The sequence below is a fragment of the Rhinatrema bivittatum genome, chromosome 12, assembly GCF_901001135.1.
Source record: "Rhinatrema bivittatum chromosome 12, aRhiBiv1.1, whole genome shotgun sequence".
In the NCBI taxonomy this organism is placed as follows: domain Eukaryota; kingdom Metazoa; phylum Chordata; class Amphibia; order Gymnophiona; family Rhinatrematidae; genus Rhinatrema; species Rhinatrema bivittatum.
The window spans coordinates 2,337,845-2,363,099 of record NC_042626.1 but is presented as its reverse complement, the minus strand read 5'-3'; the positions used below and the strand labels follow the sequence as shown (position 1 = coordinate 2,363,099).

The window sequence follows — 25,255 nt, the reverse complement described above, 5'->3', positions numbered from 1 at the left end:
GGGATCTCGAGCTCCCAGTGGTTGAAGCTCTTCCCAGCCTCTGTTCTCTCCAGTGATCTGCCCCCGGGGGCAGTTACCTCCTGTTCCCTTTCAGGAGGCCTTCCACATCAGCCCCAGGACAGGGTCCAGCCCTGAGCGCCAACAGTAAGAGGCAGGGTCTAGTTCTGTTTCTGCAACCGGTACTGAATAGGGGCCTTTGAGCTCTTTACTACTTTCTGGGTCGTTAAAACACATTTTTATCATCATTCTGAGGATTTGCATCAGTAAATCACTGGTTTTCTTTTTACCAAAGATGCAATGCCTTGCTAGCACTCACTACCCATCCTTGCTGTTGCAGGCTCTAACCAGTAAAGGCAGTTTCCATAGGGAAGGGTTCATGCTTTCAACGGGACTCTTCGTGTGCAGCGTAACTGTGTTTCCCTCTTGGTTGTCATCTTCCTGTATAAAACTGCTGCCGCCTTCTTTGCCCTCAGGTATCACAAGGAGAAAGGAGCTCATAATTGCTGTGAATCTGGTAAGGCCTCAGTGTGAACCTGTGCTGCTATGTGCACTGCAGTCCTGACTGGACATGTCCAGTACAGCTGGGAACCTTGGGATCATCCCAGCTCCTTTGCTTTCCACATTAGGACGCTCTGCTTGCTCTGATTCACTCCTTTCCCAGGTCTCTCTGCTTGCACTGTACGACCCCTGCAAATAGTACAACAGTCCTTTGGTTCACCACATCGCCCCTGCACTGCCACTAAAGTTCCCTCCTTGGTGAGGCCACCCTGGAATTCACTGCCTTCAGGGCACTTTTGCACGCCCAAGCTGTTTCAGAAGGCACTGAAGACTCGTCTGTTACAGCTCAGTTGACTGCCGTTTAGTTTGACTCTCTGAGAGCTGGTTTATATGTATTTTGGTTTCTGTGATTTTTATCAGTGGCTTCTATTGTACTCCACCCTCAACTATGGAAGGGTGGGTAAGAAATCTTTTAAATAAAAAAATAAACAAATCTCAAAAAAGGTTACAGTGGAGTGAGAGAAGCTGCAGAAAAGGGGAATAAAAGTGATAAAGAGGACCGAAGAAAGGGCTAAACAGAGGAGGGCTGCTCAGCTCGGAGAGGAAGAGGAGAGGGAATAACTGAGAGGAGGGATTTTCTCACTGTGCAGTAAAACTGGGTTTGAGGTAGGTTTGGACCCAGAGTGAGCAACAGACAAGGACTTGGACTGTCCAGGGCTAGACAGGAGGATTCGATGGCCCGCTGGCCTGACCCAGCATGGTTGTCTCTCTGTGTTAAGCTTTTCCCCTCCATCTCAGAAATGCAACGAGTTCTGCTGTGCTCAGATCCCACATTCAGACCTGACAGCGGTTTAGCTGGCAAAGTACTAGTCAAACTTAGATGATTACTAGCCGCCTCCATGCTTCCTGCTGAATGGCCACACAGTGACATCTGGCAAGAAGGTGCTTTCACCTGATGCGACGTGAGGAAGAGGAAGAGACAGGGGCCTCTGTGCAGGGCTGCACAGGCTGTCTCTGCACTCTGCTTCTCTGTTTATTATCATAGAGAAAAATGTGTCAGACCACAGCTGGCAGGAAACAGCTTTGTGTGAAAAACAACTGCAAAAAGAATGCCTACGCTGTATCTAATTCAGTAACTGATGCGGGGGACGGAGCAACTACAACATTAACAGCCGAAGAGCCGGGCGCTGCCATGTCTGCTCCACCAAACTTAAATCAAGACCTACAAACACTTCTCCAAATATTACTACTACTCCTAGTCATCATTTCTAACTGCTGCTAGACATCAAAGTAGAAAACAGCCTTCTCCATGGACTTTGCAAACGTGCATGACAAACAAGTCTGTAGGACGCAATATTCCCTCAGGGAGCGACTTGGTGTGTGCAAATTTGTTTTTGTGTTAGCAATCATTTTTGAGCACCAGTATTAGCAGTGCAGGTCTGTACATAGCACAAAGAAAGATGTATGTGAGCGAGCATGGAAAACCTGTGAGCCATGCTCTGAAATGTATGAGCAATCACTCACGTGCTCAGCTTAGAGGGGGCTATGGTGGGACGTGTGTTTATTGTAGACAAATGCTTAGGATTTAAAAGGAGCAAGAAAAAGGTGAGTTTTTAGAGTGCACTTGAATATGGCATAGAGGGACCGTGACCCACCAGCTCAGGAAATCTATTCCATGAACAGGGTGCAGCTGGGAGCTGATGATGAAGGAGAACGCCTGGCGAATGCAGAGAGGCAATGAGGAGCTGGAGAGTGAATACATGTGGAGGCTGGCAAGCAAGGGCTTCCTAACCCATGTTTTCCTCACTGAGGGCCTGCTTCCTACAGATCTAAAAAAAAGTGGTAGTGTAGCCATGAATAAAAAAGACAAACCTGTAACTTCCACCTGGTGTGCAATATCCCTTTCCTAGGGAAACTAATGGAACAGTCATTAAGAGCGGGACTGGATGACGCGTGGACCCTTAGCAATCTGGATTGAGAAAGGGCCACAGAATGCTGGCGGATCTTCCGCCATTCGGTGCTTTTGGATTTCTTTGCAGTGTTTGACACCGAGGATCACATTGTTACATTTGACCGCTGCACGCACCTCCCCAGCAGCGTTGGGATGGGCTCCTCCCTGTGGCGAGATGCCACCGGGCCCATCCAGCCGTGCGCCTAACCTCATTCCTTTTAGAGAGCCCGTGGCGGGAAAAGCCCTGCGGCGCCCGCTGATGACATCACAGGCCAAGCCCTACAAAGGGCTCTCTCCAGCCTTCTATCCGCACTAGTGCTTGCTGCTTCCCTGCGTACAGTCTTCCTCCAGCTTCTTCTTGCCTGCCTGCCTGCCCTGCCTATCTCTCCCTCTTCTCCTCCTTAGGGCTTGGACCCCGGATGTGTCTGCTACCGCCTGCCTCTGACCATTGCCTGGACCTCGGGTATGCCTGACCGCCACCTGCTTATGACCCTAGCTAACTACGGATCTCCTCTTCTGCCCACCAGCCGGCCCCCGGCACCCAAAGGCTCAATCCAAGGGGAAGGTGGTCTAGCAGAGGTGAAGGGCCTGACCGGTCTCTGCTTCACCTGGGTCTACCTTCCGACGGTGAGAACCTGCGAGGCTCCTCCCTGCAGGTGGCGTCAGCCCAAGGCTCCACAGACACAACACATATCATCTTGCTATCTCGATTAATAGAGGCCATTCTAAGTGGAAAGGTGCTGATCTGGCTCAGGAGCAGGCTGTACCCTTGGCTGATAACAGGTCAGCAACGCGCACAATAGATGGTGGGGTCCCCCAACGCGCCGTACTGTCCTACCTCAAACCACAGGCACAGCTGATCCACAGCTGTGACGTAAAAGCTTACATCCGTGCAGACGATGTCCAGGTTTTTACTACCAAAGAACTGTGATCAAAAACTGCTATAAAAAGCACCCGCCTTCCCGATATCAAAGGCAGGAGAAGAAACCAACCAGCTGCACCTGAACCCCAATACAACACAAATTCTTTGGGTACAAAGCAAATATAGACAAATTCTGCAGCTGAAAATCCCGGTTAAAAACCCAGGTCATAAGCCTGGGACTGATCCTGGAGTCCGAGCTCACCAGGCTCCTGCAAACGCTGGCACCAGTAAAGAGCTTTTACATTTCAGATGTCTGTGCCCTCTCATTCAAAGATAAAGCTTACTCACAGTGCTTCATGCCACAGTAACCACACTGAGCACATTTTACTCACAGTGAAGTTACTAAGTAGCTCATTTGAAATGAATCTGAGAAAACATTTTTTCACTCATGCACAGTTAAGTTCTGGAATTTATTACCTGAGGATGTGGTAAAGGCTGTATAACTGGGTTTAAAAAAGATTTGGATAAGTTGCTGGAGGACCTGGTTATTACACACCACAAGAAAGGGGTCATGAACCAGCACAGTTTTCTCCAAAACCAGACTCAAATCCACTTTAAATGAAACTCTTGGACAATTCTATTCAAAATGTAAATGTGCTTTGAACTTAACATCAAAGGATTGGCAGTCTGTTTGTGGTGAAAAGCGTGGTGTTGGGTTTTGGGATTTAGTGGCTCTCTTGCTGGTAGTTTGGTTATTAACCAGGTAGACTTGGGGAAATCCACCTCTTATCCCAGCATGGGATCGATCGACCTTTTGGGATTGTGCCAGGGTCTTGTGACAGGATTGGCAACTGTTGGAAATGGGATACTGGGCTTGATGGACCTTCCGTTCCTGTGTTCCCTGAGTGTGATTTCTGTGGATCAGCCCGTGCCGTGGTTCTGAAAAGAGCTGCACCTCCCTTCAAGTTGTGTCTGAAGAGAAATGAAGCAAAACTGGACAATAGATGGAGGGACTCAAAAGCTCCTATACAGGAACATCCATCTGTAATTTACTTTTGTTGGGACGATGAAAGATCCCTAAGTAGTAGGGCTTCAAAAGAGCCACAGATACTTCACTGCGCTTCATGGAATCAGAAAAGTTCCCCAAGGTGCAAAGTCAGGGCTAACAGCACCCTCTGCTGGCCAGATAGGAGAATTACTTTGTAACCAACAACTAGTGAGTTTTGTGTTTGCCCACAAGTGGTGGCTGGTGAGTCAAAAGAAGGTGGTGAAAATAATACTATTGTCATCTGCCTCACTCCATTTATCTTGTAAACCGACAAGAAATCAATATGAATGTCTGTATATAAAATAAAATAAATACATCTTCCCTCCTCCTTACCACCCTTGCTTCCACTATGGACCTCTCCACTTTTCTCTACTCTCCTCCTCACATCTGTGGCCTCTTTATTTTGGGCGGTGTGATTGCACTTACACACAACCATGAGGGCTCTCCACTGAGAGGATACCTTTCAAAAAACTATGGCTATGCAGAGATCTACGATAGCACTTTATAATCTGCATACATCAGATACACACATATTATATAATCTTCGTACAGCATATGTGTGCTTACACATGAATACATGCAGAGATCTACGATAGCACTTTATAATCTGCGTACATCAGATACACACATATTATAAAATATACGTACAGCATATGTGTGCTTACACATGAATACATGCAGAGATCTACGATAGCACTTTATAATCTATGTACATCAGATACACACGTATTATAAAATATACATACAGCATATGTGTGCTTACACATGAATACATGCAGAGATCTACGATAGCACTTTATAATCTGCGTACATCAGATACACACATATTATAAAATATACGTACAGCATATGTGTGCTTACACATGAATACATGCAGAGATCTACGATAGCACTTTATAATCTGCGTACATCAGATACACACATATTATAAAATATACGTACAGCATATGTGTGCTTACACATGAATACATGCAGAGATCTACGATAGCACTTTATAATCTGCGTACATCAGATACACACATATTATAAAATATACGTACAGCATATGCGTGCTTACACATGAATACATGCAGAGATCTACGATAGCACTTTATAATCTGCGTACATCAGATACACACATATTATAAAATATACGTACAGCATATGTGTGCTTTCACATGAATACATGCAGAGATCTACGTTAGTACTTTATAATCTATGTACATCAGATACACACGTATTATAAAATATATGTACAGCATATGTGTGCTTACACATGGATACATGCAGAGATCTACGATAGCACTTTATAATCTGCGTACATCAGATACACACATATAAAATATACGTACAGCATATGTGTGCTTTCACATGAATACATGCAGAGATCTACGATAGCACTTTATAATCTATGTACATCAGATACACACATATTATAAAATATACGTACAGCATATGTGTGCTTACACATGAATACATGCAGAGATCTACGATAGCACTTTATAATCTATGTACATCAGATACACACATATTATAAAATCTTCGTACAGCATATGTGTGCTTACACATGAATACATGCAGAGATCTACGATAGCACTTTATAATCTGCGTACATCAGATACACACATATTATAAAATCTTCATACAGCATATGTGTGCTTACACATGAATACATGCAGAGATCTACGATAGCACTTTATAATCTGCGTACATCAGATACACACATATTATAAAATCTTCATACAGCATATGTGTGCTTACACATGAATACATGCAGAGATCTACGATAGCACTTTATAATCTGCGTACATCAGATACACACATATTATAAAATATACATACAGCATATGCGTGCTTACACATGAATACATGCAGAGATCTACGATAGCACTTTATAATCTGCGTACATCAGATACACACATATTATAAAATATACGTACAGCATATGTGTGCTTACACATGAATACATGCAGAGATCTACGATAGCACTTTATAATCTGCGTGCATCAGATACACACATATTATAAAATATACGTACAGCATATGTGTGCTTACACATGAATACATGCAGAGATCTACGATAGCACTTTATAATCTGCGTGCATCAGATACACACGTATTATAAAATATACGTACAGCATATGCGTGCTTACACATGAATACATGCAGAGATCTACGATAGCACTTTATAATCTGCGTACATCAGATACACACGTATTATAAAATATACGTACAGCATATGTGTGCTTACACATGAATACATGCAGAGATCTATGATAGCACTTTATAATCTGCGTACATCAGATACACACATATTATAAAATATACGTACAGCATATGTGTGCTTACACATGAATACATGCAGAGATCTATGATAGCACTTTATAATCTGCGTACATCAGATACACACATATTATAAAATATACGTACAGCATATGTGTGCTTTCACATGAATACATGCAGAGATCTACGTTAGTACTTTATAATCTAGGCACATCAAAATCACGCTTATTATAAAATATATGTATAGCATATGTGTGCTTACACATGAATACATGTGATGCATTGAAAGCCTGTCCTTTTCCAATCTATTTTAAAAATACATGAGTGCATATTTTATGCATGAAAATAAAGGACATGCATGCCTGAAACCTGATTTGCACATGGAAGCTGATATATTTTAAAACATGCGCAGGAATAGTTCTATCAGAGTTAAAAAGAGCAACTATTCACCTGGTCTATTAAAAGGGCAATTTGCCTTTAAATCTGCCTTCAAGTTTTCGTCGTATTTCAAATTTATCCACCACCAGGAAACTTGAATAAAAATGGCATATTCTCAATTTTCTGACTTTTTCAGTGAAGATGAGATTTTGCATAAACAAATAAACATCATTGCAGATTTCGGCAGAAACATAGTACAGAGACCCTCCTCTGTCACAGATTATTTGCTCCTAAAGGAGACAAACAGTTTTTGCCCTATTTTTAGATGTATACTTGGTATTCTTGAGATTGGAATAGTTGTGTCTGACTGGTTTAGCTCTTATTTACAACTAGAAACCAACAAGTTTGTTTTGCTGGGAGCCATTTGGACTGGTTTGACGTATCATGTGAGGCGCTTCAGGGGTCTGTACTGGCAGCAGCATTGTTTAATATTGGATGGACGTGCATTTAAATTCGGAATGTATGCTGACAACATGTGGCTTGGTGAGACCTCACCTGGAGTACTGTGCTCAGTTCTGGAGCCCGTATCTCAAAAAGGATGGAGACAGGATGGAGGCATCCAGAGAAGGGAGACCAAAGTGGTGTGGGGTCAGTATCAGAAAACCTATGGGGAGAGACTGAAGGATCTGAATATGTTCACCCTGGAAGAGAGGAGGTGCAGGGGAGATAGGATACAGACCTTCAGGTACCTGAGAGGTTTTAATGATGCACAAATGTCAAACCTTTTCTGTTGGAAAGAAATCAGTAGAACTAAGGGTCACAAAATGAAATTCCAGATATGATGTCTCAGAACCAATGTCAGAAAATATTTCTTCCTGGAGAGGGTGGTGGATGTCTGGAGCGCCCTCCCAGAGGAGGTGGTGAAAACCAAAACAGTGAAAGAATTCAAAACTGCCTGGGATAAATATTGTGGATCCCAAAGGCTGAAGGATGGAAAAGAAGAAGAGTGCATGCAGTAACTTGCTGGTGTGTTCGGTTACTACTCTTCAACCAATAAGCCTTGATACTGTTGATGCAATTCTAACATTGCTTTCTGCTTCAACGTTAGGGGGAAAAGAGGAATTGGATTCATACAGCGACCTATACGGTCTGGGAAAATAAGTATGAGGGCAACTTGCTGATGCGGCGGTTACTGCCCTAAACCAATAAGACTGATACTTTGATGCAACTCAAACATTGCTCTCTGCTTCAACAGCAATCCGTGAGAGCCCTGACTTTTATGATCTGGAAAACTAATAAGCATGGGGGTAACCTACATGGCACACTAGATACTACCATAAGCTTACTGGGCAGACTGGATGGACCATTTGTTTCTTTTCTGCCTTCATTTCTATGTTTCTATATTTTAGGTACTACCATTCAGGATTTATATTTGACTACAGAACCATATTCAACAAATTCTCAGGAGCAGTTATTATAAACTTAGATTGATGAAACATCTCAAATGTATTCTGGATAAGAATGATTTTCGAATAGTGGTCCAGGCATTTGTGCTAACTCTTGTTGACTACTGTAACTCTGCTTATTAGGTTGCCAATATCGTCTCTTCAAAATGTGGAAGCTTACCTTATATTGGGAGGCCAGTGCTGGGAGTATATTTCCCCTTGCTTACATGAACTACTCTGGCTCCCAGAGAAATATTGAATTTAAGGTCTTGAAAATGGATGGCAACTATTGGTTGAAGGAGGATAACCAATGGGACAATGCTATATCAGGGTACAAATTATATCGCAGTGATAGGGAGGATCAAGTTGGTGGGGGGGTGGCACTTTATGTCCGGGAGGGTATAGAGTCCAACAGGATAAAGATCATACAAGAGACTAAATGCTCAGTAGAATCTATATGGGTAGAAATCCCATGTGTGTTGGGTAAGAGTATAGTGATAGGAGTATTCTACCGTCCACCTGGACAAAATGGTCAGACAGATGATGAAATGCTAAGAGAAATCAGGGAAGCTAACCAATTTGGCAGTACAATAATAATGGGAGATTTCAATTACCCCAATATTGACTGGGTAAATGTAACATCAGGTCTTGCTAGAGACATAAAGTTCCTGGATGTAATAAATGATTGCTTCATAGAGCAATTGGTTCAGGAACCAACAAGAGAGGGAGCTATTTTAGATTTAATTCTTATGATACACGTTTTCTATCATTTTCGAGATCAACACCTTCCGGTGAGGTCTCAGCTATGAGTTGTCCAGTGGCCCTATCCCCTCTTGTTTTCTGCCGGCCATATTTCTTCCCAAGCATCCCAGTGTATTTCTGGCTCTCGCCAATGCCTTGTCACTCTGTTTTGTAAGCTTGAAGTCAGCAGACATGATCAGCCAAGATCTTACACATCAGTACCACCCCCTGCCCCCATGATCTGCTCTCTTGGATTCCTCTCTCTCCAATGCATGTTTCACATTTGTAATCATGAGACAATGCATGGATTTAAATAGAATACTTGTAACGTTTTGTTTATTTATATTCTGTCCTGAAAGCAGCCGACTTAGTTATATCAATTATCTATTAATGTTTGGGTACTTGTCATGTGGATATTGGGCTTGATGGAGCCTTGGTCTGACCCAATATGGCAAGTCTTATGTCATTTTACCCAAAGTCTTATGACAAAACAAGTCAGCATGATTAAGCAGTAAGAATCCAGGGGGGATGTTGTGAGAAAGGTCAGTGAACATCAGCTGGTAAAATGCATGCGGCTTCTTTCATTGATTTCTTAATATCGCTTTCCTGTCATTCATGGGCGTAAAGAGGAAGGCAAGATGAGCAGCAATAAAGAGGCAAGAGAGAGGAGCCGCAGCCAGACTGCAGCGCTATGGGGAGGACACAGGTGTGCACAGGTAGGAGAGCTTTCAGTGACATTGCTGGGATTGCAGCCCTTCTGCTCAGCTGCAGGGCTGCAACTCCCCCTTCCGCTCTGACTTCCAGGCGTTAAATCCCCCTCCTGCCAGGGCCCTGCCCAGGGACCAGAGCTCGGGATGGAAGGAATGCTGAGAGGCTTAGATAATTCATGGGACAGCCAACGTTTACACTTTGATTTATGTTTTATTCCTGAGCAGATATTACTGTTTGCGGCTGCCTCACCGGCAGTTGTTTTTTTGTATTGCAGTGGCATTTGCTTGAGTTCTCCTTGCCAGCAGGGCAACATTAATGAATACATTTTTTTCAGAATATAGAAAAAGAGCTGAAAGTGTTAAAAAATAGAGAAAGAGAAGGATTTTCCCAAGTCCCTTCTACATTTCTTTCAGTCCTCCGGCAGCTGTAACCAGGGGTTCACATCACTGCTCTTATCAGCAGAAACCTTTGCTGCCTCATCAAGGCCCCAGGCGGGATGCAGTGAGCCCTCTGGGCAATATCATCACCTTTTTCAGTTCTCTGGGCCTCCACTTACACTTTCTAATTCTTTTGAAAGCATCCACTCCCTGCTGTTGCTGTGTTTTCCTTACAGCAACCCCTTGCCTGCCCTTGATCAGGAGAGAATGAGAAATGATTGCTTTTATTTGCTTTGTATTGTTCTAGGCGTGGCCATCCTGCTCTTCCTTCAGTCCAGTGAGTATCTGTTCTTAATTATTGCTCCTTGCAAGGGCTGCTGGGAGGAGCCGTACAGACAATGTCAAGATATTGCAGGATTTGGATGAGTTGCTTTCTGAACCGCTGTGCACTTATAAACAAACCTGTATATAACTGACAGATCTCTGTGGCCAACGTTTCCAGAATGCAAATGTTCTCAGAGGGGGAACAGAAAACTCCAAGGACACGGTGGTAGAATAATCCGCAGTTTGTGGTTCACACCACATGATCAGCAGGATCCCCTCTACAACCAATGTCTATATTTAGTTATTTATTTCTATACCGGTGTATGGACCAAACCTTCACATCGGTTTACAATCTTATCTTAAAATACATTCAATCAACCAAAGTAAATATACATGCATCATTAACTTAAAATGTACTTAGCTAATTACAAATAAAAATATCTATCCTAAAATTTACTAAAACTTGATTCCCGCTTCATGATTTGTGCATTGCGTGATCATGCCTTCTTGTTTGCTAAGCTGTTACTTTCATTGAAAGCCTGTTTGAGCAGCCAGGTTTTAAGCAATTTTTTAAACTTTAGCTGCCTTGCTTCTAGCCTTATTTCAACAGGTAGAGTATTCCAAATCTTAGGGGCCGCGAGAGATAGTGCCCTTTCTCTCACAGCTGGCTGATGATAGTGATGGAATTGCCATGCCAGTAGCCCTTTATTTGATGATCTTAAATTGCACTGCGGTGTGTGTAGTGTTATAGATGGATTTAACCATTCCACCTGTTCCTCGTGTATTACTTTATGAAAAATTATTCATGTTTTATATTGTATTCTTTGTTCAATTGGTAACCAGTGCAGTTCAATGAGGTTGGGTGTTATATGGTCGTATTTGCGTGTTCCGGTCAGTATCCTTGCAGCCGAGTTCTGCAGAATCTGTAGGGGTCTTATAGTGGAGTATGGTAATCCGAGCAGTAGGGTGTTATAATAATCAATACTCTTGAAAATCAGTGCTTGCAATACTGTTCTAAATTCTATAGGCCAATTTCAATCTTACCCAGCATTGCAAAATTAATTGAAAAAGTTGTGCTGAAACAACTTAATGAACACCTAGAACAAAATGATTTACTGTACTCTACGCAGAACGGATTTAGAAAGAATTACAGTACAGAAGCACTGTTATTATTACTTCAAGACACGGTTCTGAGAGGTTTTGACTCAGGGCAAAGATATCAACTATTAATGTTGAACCTTTCAGCGGCATTCGATACGGTCAACCATAACATTATGTTTCATAGATGAACAGAAATAGGGATAGGTGCTAGGTGGTGAGATGCTAGAATGGTTCAGATCTTTCCTGAGTGATAGAACATATCAAGTATAGATGAATAATTCCTTCTCGAATATTATTAACCTTGAAACAGGTGCACCACAGGGCTCTGCTTTATCTGCAACAATGTTGAATATCTATATGACATCTCTGTGTCATCTCCTGTCAGGCTTAGGACTATCATACTATTTATATGCAGATGACATCCAGATACTAATACCAGTAATAGATACCCTGTAAAAAACTTTTAAAATCACTGAAATGTATCTGAATATAATAAAGCAATTACTGTTGCAGATGAAACTAAGTTTAAACAGAGAAAAAACAGAGATAATGGTACTTGAAAGGAAAACATCAATGAGTAACGATAAAGGTTGTTTTAAATATGAAAACAATCAAATTGCACTAGAGACCAAAATTAGGGACCTTGGAGTAATCATAGACCCTGAACTGAATCTTAAAAAACATATAGAAACAAAAACTAAAGAAGGATTCTATAAATTATTACTGCTAAGAAGATCAAACCATTTCTATAGCATATATTAGAGAGCTGGTCGCATAGCACCAAAATTCAGTACATTTAAGGACTTAAATTAAAATGGTGTTGGAGTGGAGCGAGACTCTCATGTTCTCCCCATATATCTGCCTTGTAACTTCCTTTCTGTCGTTCCAGTTTCTGCTATAAAACTCGTTTGTTACTTCTGCAACTGGGCCCAATATAGACCTGAAGCAGGGCGTTTCCTGCCGGAGCACATTGACCCTTCCTTGTGCACTCATCTCATCTATGCTTTCGCCAACATGAACAACCACCAGATCACTACCATGGAGTGGAACGAGGAAACCTTCTATCAGAGGTTCAATGCGCTGAAAAGGAAGTAAGCAAAGCAGTCCTGCTCGGTGCAGAGGGTCTTCATCTATCCCTGAAGCCCCAGAGCATTACCAAAACAATACAAAAAGTATTTTTGTATTTAGAGGCCCTTCATAATTTAAGCTGCGCCTAATTCCAGCCCTGATTGCTTCTGTGCTCTGAAGTTACTGGGTTATGTATAAGAATGCACATGGAGAGGATTTAGATGCTTCATTCTGCTTGGAGAGCACAACAAAGGCTGAAAGACTCCTTGCTTCTTCAGGCCTAAAGCAGACAGCAATGGTTCTAGAAACACTGAAATGTGAGAGCAAAAAAAGAGCCTCCAGCCTTCAGCCTCACAATCCTTACCCTCTCCCCAGAGATCCCCTGTGCTTAGCCCAGGCTTTCTTGAATTCTGATACTTGCTCTCTGAAAACAAATATTTCCTTAAATTACTCCTGAGTCTACTCCCTTTCACCCTCATCTCATGACCCCTCGTTCTAGATCCTCCCCATTGAAAGAGGCTCAGCTCCTGTGCATGGAAGGTCTCTATCATATCTCTCCTTTCCTCTAGGGAGTACATCTTATGATCTTTAAGTCCTTTCCCATATGCTTTTAGAATTAAGACCACTGACCATTTTAGTGACCTCCCTCTGGACCTGCTCCATCTTGTTTCTCTCCTTCTGAAGGTGGGGTCTCCAGAATTGTACTCAGTATTCCCAGTGAGGTCTCACCAGGGACCTGTACAGGGGCAGTGTCCCCTCCCTTTTCTGCTGACCCTTCCTCTCCCTGTGCAGCCGAGCAGCTTTCTGGCTTTTACCCTCGCTTTATCCATCTGTTTGGCCACCTTGGTGCAAATGATGATAGGTTTTGCTTTGCTGAGCTGCAGAGCTGTCCTACGACTCAGGCTTGGAAGGTGACTCAGTAGAGGGTCTGTAACTACTTTCCTGTGTTTCTCTCCCCCAGAAATCCTACCCTGAAGACTCTCCTAGCCATAGGTGGCTGGACCTTTGGCACTCAGAAGTAAGATGTGAACTTCCCTTCCCTTCAGGCTTCATTCATTTATTAACCATTTTCTCTCATTTTGTGTGGCGGTGAAAACATTTTATACTTATTTCTAGATGATAGGTGGTTTTCTTTTTATGATGATGTAATTGCTTTTGTATTCCACCTTGAAGTGTGGGATGCACATTCATTTCTGAAGTAAGGATGTTTCTTTCTCACTTTGGATTTATTTTTCTTCATCCCTGGCATTGGACGATGCTCTGGGCATCTATCAGTCTGGAAATGTTGCACTTAATCTTTAAGATTCTGACCCAGTAGTGCCAGTTCTCTGGGTCCTTTCCTTTGATGATTTCCAGCTGCACCAATGTGCTATAAAAATATGAAATTACCAATTACTTCTCTTCTGAATTTTATGAAAATGCCTTTTCCTGGTTAGGTTTACGGAAATGGTTTCCTCTGCTGCCAATCGCCAGACATTCCTGAGTTCTGTGGTGCCGTTCCTGCGGAAACATGGGTTTGATGGCCTAGACGTGGACTGGGAGTACCCAGGATCCCGAGGAAGCCCTCCTCAGGATAAAGTGCTTCTCACAGTCCTGCTGCAGGTATTGTAAGCCTGAGAACCGATTGCGAGTCATCATCCACGCTAGGACCTCCAGCTGAGTGCAGGTCATCCTGCTTTTACTCTCTGCAGATTCAATTTCTTTTACAGGCTCACAGCTGCACATTAGCAGTGCCAGTACCCAGGCAGTGACAGAGTCCGCTTTTATTTGTCATCTTGTCTCACCAAGAGTTAGGTGTTTGTAGAGCAAATCAGTGCGCAGTTAGCTGCAGGAAATAAGGGGAGATTTATGTAGGCTGATGCTCAGAAACGTATGGAGAAAACATAGGTTCCCTCTTGTTGAACTTAATTATTTGTATCCCTAGGAGCTGATGGAAACCTTCCAGCAGGAGGCTGAGCAGACAGGTCAGGAGAGGCTCCTCCTCAGCGCTGCAGTGGCTGCAGGGAAAGAAGTCACTGACGCAGGCTATGAGATAGCCAAAATCTCACAGTAATGCAATTTTACACAACTCAGACAAACTGCTCCTACGTCCCTCGGGTTCATGCATTGAAGTCATCCCCTCTCCTTCAGCTCTGGGCAGCTGGGGATGTGCATTTGTCTCATCCATTTCAGTGGACATGCGCGTACTCTGCCAACTTTCTAGTACACGTGGGAAACAGAAAGCATGTGTGTGTTTTTAATTATAAGATACCTGCATACTCTCTGGTCTCCCACGTGTACTAGAAAGCTGGCAAGGTATGTGTGTAGCTGCTGAAACAGATGTGACGAATGCACACCCCATCACTTTATTTCCATCTGTGACTATTCATTTTAAAACCCGTTTCTGCAGATAAAAGAGTGCTTCACCCATGGACATAAGCTTTTAGAAACTGCCCACCTGGTCTGCTCTCACTTCACCCGCAGTGTGAAGAGCCATTCTTTTGGGCATGCTCTGCAGTTATACACCACACACCACAGCAGGTGTAATTGTGTGCAGGTGGGGGTTAGGGGTTAGGTGTCGTTCTTTGCAGGTAAGGCTGAGGTTAGGGTTAGATTAACAGGTATAGTTGTGTGCAGGTGGGGTTATAGGTGGGGTTAGGTGTCGTTCTTTGCAGGTAAGGCTGAGGTTAGGGTTAGATTAACAGGTATAGTGGTGTGCAGGTGGGGTTATAGGTGGGGTTAGGTGTCGTTCTTTGCAGGTAAGGCTGAGGTTAGGGTTAGATTAACAGGTATAGTTGTGTGCAGGTGGGGTTATAGGTGGGGTTAGGTGTCGTTCTTTGCAGGTAAGGCTGAGGTTAGGGTTAGATTAACAGGTATAGTGGTGTGCAGGTGGGGTTATAGGTGGGGTTAGGTGTCGTTCTTTGCAGGTAAGGCTGAGGTTAGGGTTAGATTAACAGGTATAGTTGTGTGCAGGTGGGGTTATAGGTGGGGTTAGGTGTCGTTCTTTGCAGGTAAGGCTGAGGTTAGGGTTAGATTAACAGGTATAGTTGTGTGCAGGTGGGGTTATAGGTGGGGTTAGGTGTTGTTCTTTGCAGGTAAGGCTGAGGTTAGGGTTAGATTAACAGGTATAGTGGTGTGCAGGTGGGGTTATAGGTGGGGGTCAGGGGTTAGGTGTCATTCTTTGCAGGTAAGGCTGAGGTTAGGGTTAGATTAACAGGTATAGTGGTGTGCAGGTGGGGTTGATGGATAATTATTATTGGAAGTATGCATATATCTTCCCTGCTAAAAAGAAACTCCCATTAATACGGGCAGATAATGCATCCCCTTCTCTTTCCGTGGGGTTTATTGTAGGTGAAGATGTAACAGCGGTGGACTCACGCTCTCTCTTCCTTTCTTCCGCAGGATCTTGGACTTCATCAGTGTCATGAGCTATGATTTGCATGGGTCTTGGGAATCTGTCACAGGACATGTCAGTCCTCTGTACAAAGGAGTGAAGGACACTGGAGCAGCTCTGTATCTCAATGTGGTGAGCGCCCAGCCTGTTAAACGCGGTGCACTGTGAGCGTGGAGTATTCCCAGGGTTAGAAATAACACCCGGTCTCTGCTCAAACAGGACTATGCTATGAGGTACTGGAGAGCCAACGGGGCCCCTGCTGAGAAGCTGATCATGGGAATCCCAGCTTACGGCAGAGCCTTCACCCTTGCCTCCTCAGACACTCGTGTTGGAGCGCCTGCTTCTGGACCTGCATTTCCTGGGCCCTTCACCCGAGAGTCAGGATTCTGGGCTTCCTACGAAGTAAACACTTTCTCGTTTTTTTCATGTCCTAAAACATTTTAAATATTTGGAATGCAAGGCCAGCTCAGTGACAGAATGAGTTAGAGCTGGAGCTTACATGTCCTAACCTTTCATTCGCTGAGCTACTAATAAGGAAGAGCTTTGTAACTTTCAGTAGCTACTGTCCAGGGGTCTGATCCCAAGGAGTCTGCACCGGGCAGTGACTTGTGGAGAGAGCGACTGTGTTTCTGGGGATCATCACTCTCACAGTGAAGGGGAGCTGAGAGGCATGCCTGGCACCCGGCCCTCATACATATTCTTCATTACTACAGATCTGTACTTTCCTGAGAGAAGCAACCACCACATGGATTGAGGAACAGAAAGTGCCTTATTCTGTGAAAGGGAACCAGTGGGTGGGATATGAGAACATCGAAAGCATTAAAGTCAAGGTAAATGCACAAAAACATCTTCAGAAAGCTTTGGAGTAACGTGGCTTGTGCTCTCATGAGCTGAGAGCACAAGCCCCAGAAAGAAGAAGAGAAGGGCACAGAAAGGCAGAAAGAGAATCATATTCAAGGGCTGGTTGCCTCTCTGCCATCACTTGATGATTCGTAAAGAAGAGAGCGTAGATGTTCAGTATCACACAAATACCTTGCACAGGCTTCTGTAAGCTCATGTCATATAAAACATAAGCATACATAAAGGGCGGAGTTAAAGGCACACACATTTAGGTTAATCACAGCAGAAGAATGTGTGGCAATCAATTAAACTGGACAATAGCACTATAAATGAAGCATAAATAATTTAATAAGTGCACACACCAATAGTGCACAAAATTTAAATACTAAACGTAAATACGTAGTTATACAAAGTAAATACAAAGTTATACAAAGGCTGTTTTCTTTTAGTCGGTCCCTTATTTAATTTGGGGCTTCGTATAATTACGTATTTACATTTAGTATTTAAATTTTGTGCACTATTGGTGTGTGCACTTATTAAATTATTTATGCTTCATTTATAGTGCTATTGTCCAGTTTAATTGATTGCCACACATTCTTCTGCTGTGATATAAAACATAAGAACATAAGTTCCTTGTATGTACCCAGATCAGTCCAGACTCCTGGGTTTTGCCTCCCTGCCAGCAGATGGAGACAGAGAGAGTCTCACTGACACTTTACATAACCCAGTGTGTCACCTGCAGTCCCTCAGTATTTCTCTGTCTCCAGCAGTTCCCTGTATGTACCCAGATCAGTCCAGACTCCTGGGTTTTGCCTCCCTGCCAGCAGATGGAGACAGAGAGAGTCTCACTGACACTTTACATAACCCAGTGTGTCACCTGCAATCCCTCAGTATTTCTCTGTCTCCAGCAGTTCCCTGTATGTACCCAGATCACTCCAGACTCCTGGGCTTTGCCTCCCTGCCAGCAGATGGAGACAGAGAGAGTCTCACTGACACTGTACATAACCCAGTGAGTCACCTGTAGCTCCTCAGTATTTCTCTGTCTTCAGCAGTTCCCTGTATGTAGGCAGATCAGTCCAGACTCCTGGGTTTTACCTCCCTGCCAGCAGATGGAGACAGAGAGAGTCTCACTGACACTGTACGTAACCATGCAGTCCCTCAGTATTTCTCTGTCTCCAACAGATGGAGACAGAGAGTCTCACTGACACTGTACATAACCCTGCAGTCCCTCAGTATTTCTCTGTCCAGCAGATGGAGACAGAGAGTCTCACTGACACTGTACATAACCCTGCAGTCCCTCAGTATTTCTCTGTCTCCAGCAGATGGTGGATGGTGCAAAACCTGAAGTTCTGCAGTCAGGAGACTATTCTGGATTTATGAGCTTTCCTCCCCGGGGGTTTTTGGGTCCTAGTGGGTCCTTCCCAGTTTGGTTGAAGTGGACGAGTTGGGGGGTTGGCGATCCTTTTGTACGCTCGCTCCTTTCTTCCATGGGCTGTAAATCTGGTCATCCATATCCCTCCCCTTCACGAGGCTGCTCAGGGCAGCTGTTTTCTTTTAGTCGGTCCCTTATTTAATTTGGCTGATTTTCTTTTTTTCTGCTGGCAGCTCTGTGTTCCACTCTAGGGAGCAGGTATTGTAAGTCTGGCGTTTTTCTGATCTGCCATGCGGCCTGCGCTCCTGGAACCTGAACCTCTGCACCAAGGGAAAGGATTGGTTTCTATGTAACTTTATTTGTTCTCAGAGCAAAAAAAAAAAGAAAAAAGAGAGAGAGAGAGAACAAGGAATTAGACAGAGGAAGCTGTGCAGGAGTGTGGTTATGGGGGGAGCTACCTCAGCAGCTCGGGGAGCTCAGCGATGGGGTTTTTCAGCAGCTTCTCTGACTGCGGAGGAGGACAGGTGTCGGCTCTGTGGCGCTGAGGGACTGTTCCCCTGCTTTCTGTTGAGGGGCTGGTGGTGTCGCAGGTGTGGGGAGGAACAGTGTGTGCGTGCAGCAAAAGCATTCAGGGGTCTGCGTCAGGCATGGCTGCACCAGTAGAGCAAGTCTCATGGGTGACAGGGCCTAGCACTGAGGCTTTCCCTGTCAGTGGGGAAATGGGGGCCATTTTTGATTCCCTAGCAGCGTTGGCAGGAGAGGCAGGGGAGTCCCCTCCTCTACTATTGCTGGCAGTTCCCTGTCCCTCAGGGGTGCAGAGAGGAAGAGTAGAGATCTTCTGCCGGTTTTAATTTGCTTATGCGCAAAGCGTGTTTAGCGAGATCACGGCCCTTGGCCCCAGTCTCCATGGATTCTCGGCCAGACAAGAGGCCTGAGCTGTTGAGAAGCTCTTCAGGCTGATGATTTTCAGTGCCAGATGTTAAACAGATCCAGGCCTAAACTCGCTGAAGGTGCAGGCAGGCTTTACTTAGCCATGGGGTAGGCTACTGCAGCGGTTCTTTTCTTGCGTGATTAGGTGTGTGCGCGCATTCTCACCGTGTGGCGGTTGCATGTGCTGGAACCTGAGTGTAAGGCCACGGCCTAGATTTGAGCGTGTACATCTGCGACCTAGACTTGAGCACATATTTGCGCAGGTCCGCAGATCCGGAGGGGGATCCAGATGCGGAGCAGAATCAAGACTCGGATGAGAGCAAAGATGAGCCGGACCTCGCTGAAGGAGCTGGACTGGATGGGGATGACCCCTGGGTGGTACGCTTGTTTAAAAAAGAAGAGATCTAATAGATCAGATTTAATGTTTCAAGGTGACCTCACCAATTTTCTTGAGAGTTCTAGTGCTCAAGTTATTGAATGGGGTACCTTATTGGTTAATTTCTCTTCTATCAATGATATTAATCAAATAATGAAGAAATATTTCAACAAGTATCCGGTTAATTACTTGGAAAAACCAGTTAAAATATTTCCAGACCTGGCAATATCTACACAATTAAGGCGGAAAGCCCTTTTGGCTTTTCGTCAAGAAGTAATTTCCATGGGTTTTTCATTTACATTGCGGTTTCCTTGTAAGTGTCTGATTAAAAAACAAGAGGACATTTTCTTCATACCCGAACAGTTAAAGGATTTTTTAGATCAAAGAAAACTTCCATCTTCATCCCCAATGCCTAGTTAGTAAGAATAGAAAGAAAGCAGGTACTATGTGGAAAGCCCTTATTGTAAAATATTATGAGTAATTCTCCCAATGTATGCAACTCGCTCTCAGTTGTGCTTGATATGGTTAAATGGTATTGGCATTAATGTTTTCTTTTTGAAAGTCTTGGAAAAGATTTATTTTATTTTAAGTTAGATACCAAACCATGTTTTTTTCTGAATGCAAACTAATTGAATATGTTTGTATATTTGAAAATGAGAAATAAAGAATTAAAAAAAAAAAGAAGAGATCTGGCCTCTCATCCCCCACGTATTGGAGGAGTTGGGGGTGAAGTTGACTCAGGAGGAGTCTGACAATGAGGGCATTAACCTGGTCCTTGATGGTCTGCGGGGTCTGCCTAGTGCCTTTCCCATCCGAAGAAGATTCAGAAGCTCATGAGTCAGGAGCAGAGCTCCCCAGGAGCAGGCTTGAAGGTTGGAAGAGTGATGGCAACGTTGTGTTCTTTGCTGGAAGAGCATTTGGATCGCCTTAAAACACCTGAGGTCAATGCGGTGGTATCAGCAGTGACCAAGAAGGCCATGATTCCGGTGGCAGGAGCAGCTCTTCTTAAGGATATCCAGGATCACAAGCTGGAAGTTCAGTTGAAACGCATGTTTGAGGTTTCCGCTTTGAGTCTCTGGGCAGCAGCGTGTGCTAGTATGATGCAGATCGCTTGTTTATGCAGGATCCAGAAGCCGCAAGAGCAGGCATCTCCAGGAGTGCTGTACCCTATGCAGGCTGCTCATCTGGAGGCAGGGAAGGCTTATATGGCGGATGCGTTATATGATCTGGTCCGCACTACCACTAGGGTTATGGTCTCAGTGGTGGCGATGCGGTGGGTTTTATGGCTGCGCAATTGGTCTATGGACATGTGGTCCAAGACTCAGTTGTGTAATCTTCCCTTCAAGGGAAAGCTTCTCTATATGAAAGATCTGGACCAGCTTATGAAGTCCCTGGTGGAAACCAAGGGCAATCGGCTACCGGAAGATAAGAAAGGCATGAAGAAGAATTTTCCTGCTCGTCCTCACTTTCGGGAGATTTCAGTCTGGTTCTAAGGGCCTCAGGGCCTAAGCATTCGTCAAATTGACAATGTTCCTTTTGGGGGGCTGGCCAGTCCTCCAGAGGGGGATCCAGTCAAGAGACCGGAGGAAGTAAGCCATCCCAATGAAGCCAGGGGCACCCACTCCTCGTTGGTCGCAGTAGGGGGCAGGTTGTCCCGTTTTTACGAGGAGTGGGTCAAGATTATCTCAGACTGGTGGGTTCTGGGAGTAATAAGGGATGGTTACGCCATAGAATTTTCTCACCCGCTCACTGACGCCTTCCTGGAGTCACATTGTTCTTCTTGAAGCAAGCGCAACGCGGTAGAGGGGACTCTGCGCAGGTTGATAAGCCTGGAAGCTATCCTTCTGGTTCGTACAGGATACACGCTATCACACGCTATCACATGAATATCTAGCACGAGCTTCTCTAACCTCACGTCGTACAGGATACACGCTATCACATGAATATCTAGCACGTGCTTCTCTAACCTCACGTTATACAGGATACACGCTATCACATGAATATCTAGCACGTGCTTCTCTAACCTCAATTCGTACAGGATACATGCTATCACACGCTATCACATGAATATCTAGCACGAGCTTCTCTAACCTCACGTCGTACAGGATACACGCTATCACATGAATATCTAGCACGTGCTTCTCTAACCTCACGTCATACAGGATACACGCTATCACATTAATATTTAGCATGTGCTTCTCTAACCTCACGTCGTACAGGATACATGCTATCACACGCTATCACATGAATATCTAGCACGTGCTTCTCTAACCTCACGTTATACAGGATACACGCTATCACATGAATATCTAGTACGTGCTTCTCTAACCTCAATTCGTACAGGATACACGCTATCACATGAATATCTAGCACGTGCTTCTCTAACCTCACGTCATACAGGATACACGCTATCACATTAATATTTAGCATGTGCTTCTCTAACCTCACGTTGTACAGGATACATGCTATCACACGCTATCACATGAATATCTAGCACGTGCTTCTCTAACCTCACGTCATACAGCATACACGCTATCACATGAATATCTAGCACGTGCTTCTCTAACCTCACGTCGTACAGGATACACACTATCACATGAATATCTAGCACGTGCTTCTCTAACCTCACGTCATACAGCATACATGCCAACACATGAATATCTAGCACGTGCTTCTTTAATCTCAGGTTGTACAGGATACACGCTATCACATGAATATCTAGCACGTGCTTCTCTAACCTCACGTCATACAGCATACACGCCAACACATGAATATCTAGCACGTGCTTCTTTAATCTCAGGTTGTACAGGATACACGCCAACACATGAATATCTAGCAGGTGCTTCTTTAATCTCAGGTTGTACAGGATGTATCTTGCACTTTTCTCACCCGCTCACTTCGTACTGGATGCATGCTCACCATTCTTGTCTGTTTCTTAGGTTCAGTATCTGAAGGAGAGTGGCTTCGGAGGGGCCATGGTTTGGGCCATTGATCTGGATGATTTCACAGGCTCTGTTTGCAATCAAGGAAGTTATCCTCTTATACGGGCAGTGAAAACACAGCTGGATCTTGGTAAAGAAACTGTAGCAGAGATAACAGTTCAAACACAGAAAGTTGAACATAAATGCTCCATAGAATGGTTGCAATGTACCAGCATTTTAATATGACTGATTAGCACACAGTGGTGAATTTCCAAAGGCCTAACTATGGAGTCAGGGGGCCAGATCCTGCAGCGTGGACAATTCCCCAGCTTAACGGTTAAATTTAGCAACCTAAATTCACCATCTAAATTTAGCCGCTCAGAATGAGCAACACGGGAGGTGATCTCAGGGAAGGATCACGACTTAGCCAGATAGAAATGAGAAGACCAACCACGACTGCACATACGGCAGACCTAAATCATGCCAAAGTTTGCCTGGCAAGATGGAGGCATTTTGAGCCAGAAACTGTTGCAATTAAAACTGTGCTGAAGATTGCCAGATAATCGTAGGTGCTGCTGGCCCATTTGAAAACTTATTCATGGGAGAGGATGAACAAGTGAGGAGAGGGTTGCAGAGGCAGGTTCCACTATCAGTGGTCAGTCTCGGCTTTTCTAGGGGGACTCTGGTAGCCTAGCTTTAAACAAACATTTTGCAAACGTTTCATCCATTCCTGCTTTGCTTCATGACTATTCTGAATATTTTTCTTTTAGGTGCAATAACACCTGATACAAATGATGCCACCACATCTGTTCCCATCATAACCAGCTACACCAAAAATACTCCCAATCCTTCAACAAAAGATTTTGCCTAAACAAAGCTGATGGCATTTCTGCTGATCCAGAAGATCCCTCCAAATTCTCCATATGTTCCAGTGCGATAACATTTAGCTTTTCATGTTCAAAAGAGCTAGAATTCAGTGATGTGCGCAAATGATGTAACTGGCTGTCAGCTCACCAGGGCAGGTGCCAGCAGACTCTCAGTACAAGCTGTATGCTTTCACTCCTTATACACTCAACTCTTCATCTTCTGTGCTACTACCAAGAGTACAGATAGGGAGTATCTTTAACACATCAATTAATTCATGATATTTCTCTCTTCCATGATGGTAGAGGTTGTGAAGATGGCTTTTATCCAGAATTCACATGTCCAGGGAAACCTGTCCTCCCCCTCCTATCCCCATGCACACAGATTATTTATTGATTCCATTGGAAACAAAGGCACAGTGAGAGTTCCTGGAAAGTTGGTCACTAGGCCAGTGATTAATGGTTCTTGTATTCTGATGAGTTTGTACCAAGCACTGCACGATAAGAAAGCTTTGCCTTCAATCTACTTTTTCTTAAAAAATAAAGCAGCAAGTCAGTTTATCTTAGTGTTCGGAATTTTTAAATTGCTTATGTGATATCCTCCAGTTGCCTTCGCAAAAGTGACATAGGAAGTTTTCACATGGACCAAATTTGCTGTAGCTTTCTACAATTTTGAGAGTTCATCAAATATAGAAAAAATGATGGAATAGCAGGAGGTGCTGCAGGGCAGGAGTGAGGTGCATAGGCAGAGCTGTGTGTGAGGGACTCAGTACTGGAATAGCAGAGGATGCTGCAGGGCAGGAGTGAGGTGCATTGGCAGAGCTGTGTGTGAGGGTCTCAGTACTGGAATAGCAGGGGATGCTGCAGGGCAGGAGTAAGGAGCATTGGCAGAGCTGTGTGTGAGGGTCTCAGTACTGGAATAGCAGGGGGTGCTGCAGGGTAGGAGTGAGGTGCATTGGCAGAGCTGTGTGTGAGGGTCTCAGTACTGGAATAGCAGGGGCTGCTGCAGGGCAGGAGTGAGGAGCATTGGCAGAGCTGTGTGTGAGGGTCTCAGTACTGGAATAGCAGGGGGAGCTGCAGGGCAGGAGTGAGGTGCATGTGCAGAGCTGTGTGTGAGGGTCTCAGTACTGGAATAGCAGGGGCTGCTGCAGGGCAGGAGTGAGGAGCATTGGCAGAGCTGTGTGTGAGGGTCTCAGTACTGGAATAGCAGGGGGAGCTGCAGGGCAGGAGTGAGGTGCATTGGCAGAGCTGTGTGTGAGGGTCTCAGTACTGGAATAGCAGGAGGTGCTGCAGGGCAGGAGTGAGGTGCATGGGCAGAGCTGTGTGTGAGGGTCTCAGTACTGGAATAGCAGGGGGTGCTGCAGGGCAGGAGTGAGGTGCATGGGCAGAGCTGTGTGTGAGGGTCTCAGTACTGGAATAGCAGGGGGTGCTGCAGGGCAGGAGTGAGGTGCCCTGGCAGAGCTGTGTGTGAGGGTCTCAGTACTGGAATAGCAGGGGGTGTTGAGGGGCAGGAGTGAGGTGCATTGGCAGAGCTGTGTGTGAGGGTCTCAGTACTGGAATAGCAGGGGCTGCTGCAGGGCAGGAGTGAGGTGCATGGGCAGAGCTGTGTGTGAGGGTCTCAGTACTGGAATAGCAGGGGGTGCTGCAGGGCAGGAGTGAGGAGCATTGGCAGAGCTGTGTGTGAGGGTCTCAGTACTGGAATAGCAGGGGGTGCTGCAGGGCAGGAGTGAGGAGCATTGGCAGAGCTGTGTGTGAGGGTCTCAGTACTGGAATAGCAGGGGTGCTGCAGGGCAGGAGTGAGGTGCATGGGCAGA

The 25,255-nt window shown here is 44.6% G+C and overlaps 1 protein-coding gene across 1 annotated transcript; it reads left to right on the top strand.

Moving 5' to 3' along the window:
• Positions 1–9,794: 9,794 nt before the first annotated feature.
• LOC115074470 (chitotriosidase-1-like) lies at positions 9,795–24,007 on the top strand. Its single transcript, XM_029573939.1, has 11 exons — positions 9,795–9,901; positions 10,581–10,610; positions 12,588–12,789; positions 13,728–13,784; positions 14,203–14,368; positions 14,691–14,815; positions 16,148–16,271; positions 16,359–16,541; positions 16,853–16,969; positions 22,597–22,729; positions 23,349–24,007. The coding sequence occupies exons 1-11, from the start codon at positions 9,877–9,879 to the stop codon at positions 23,447–23,449; spliced, it is 1,263 nt and encodes a 420-aa protein (XP_029429799.1). The 5' UTR covers positions 9,795–9,876; the 3' UTR covers positions 23,450–24,007.
• Positions 24,008–25,255: the final 1,248 nt, after the last annotated feature.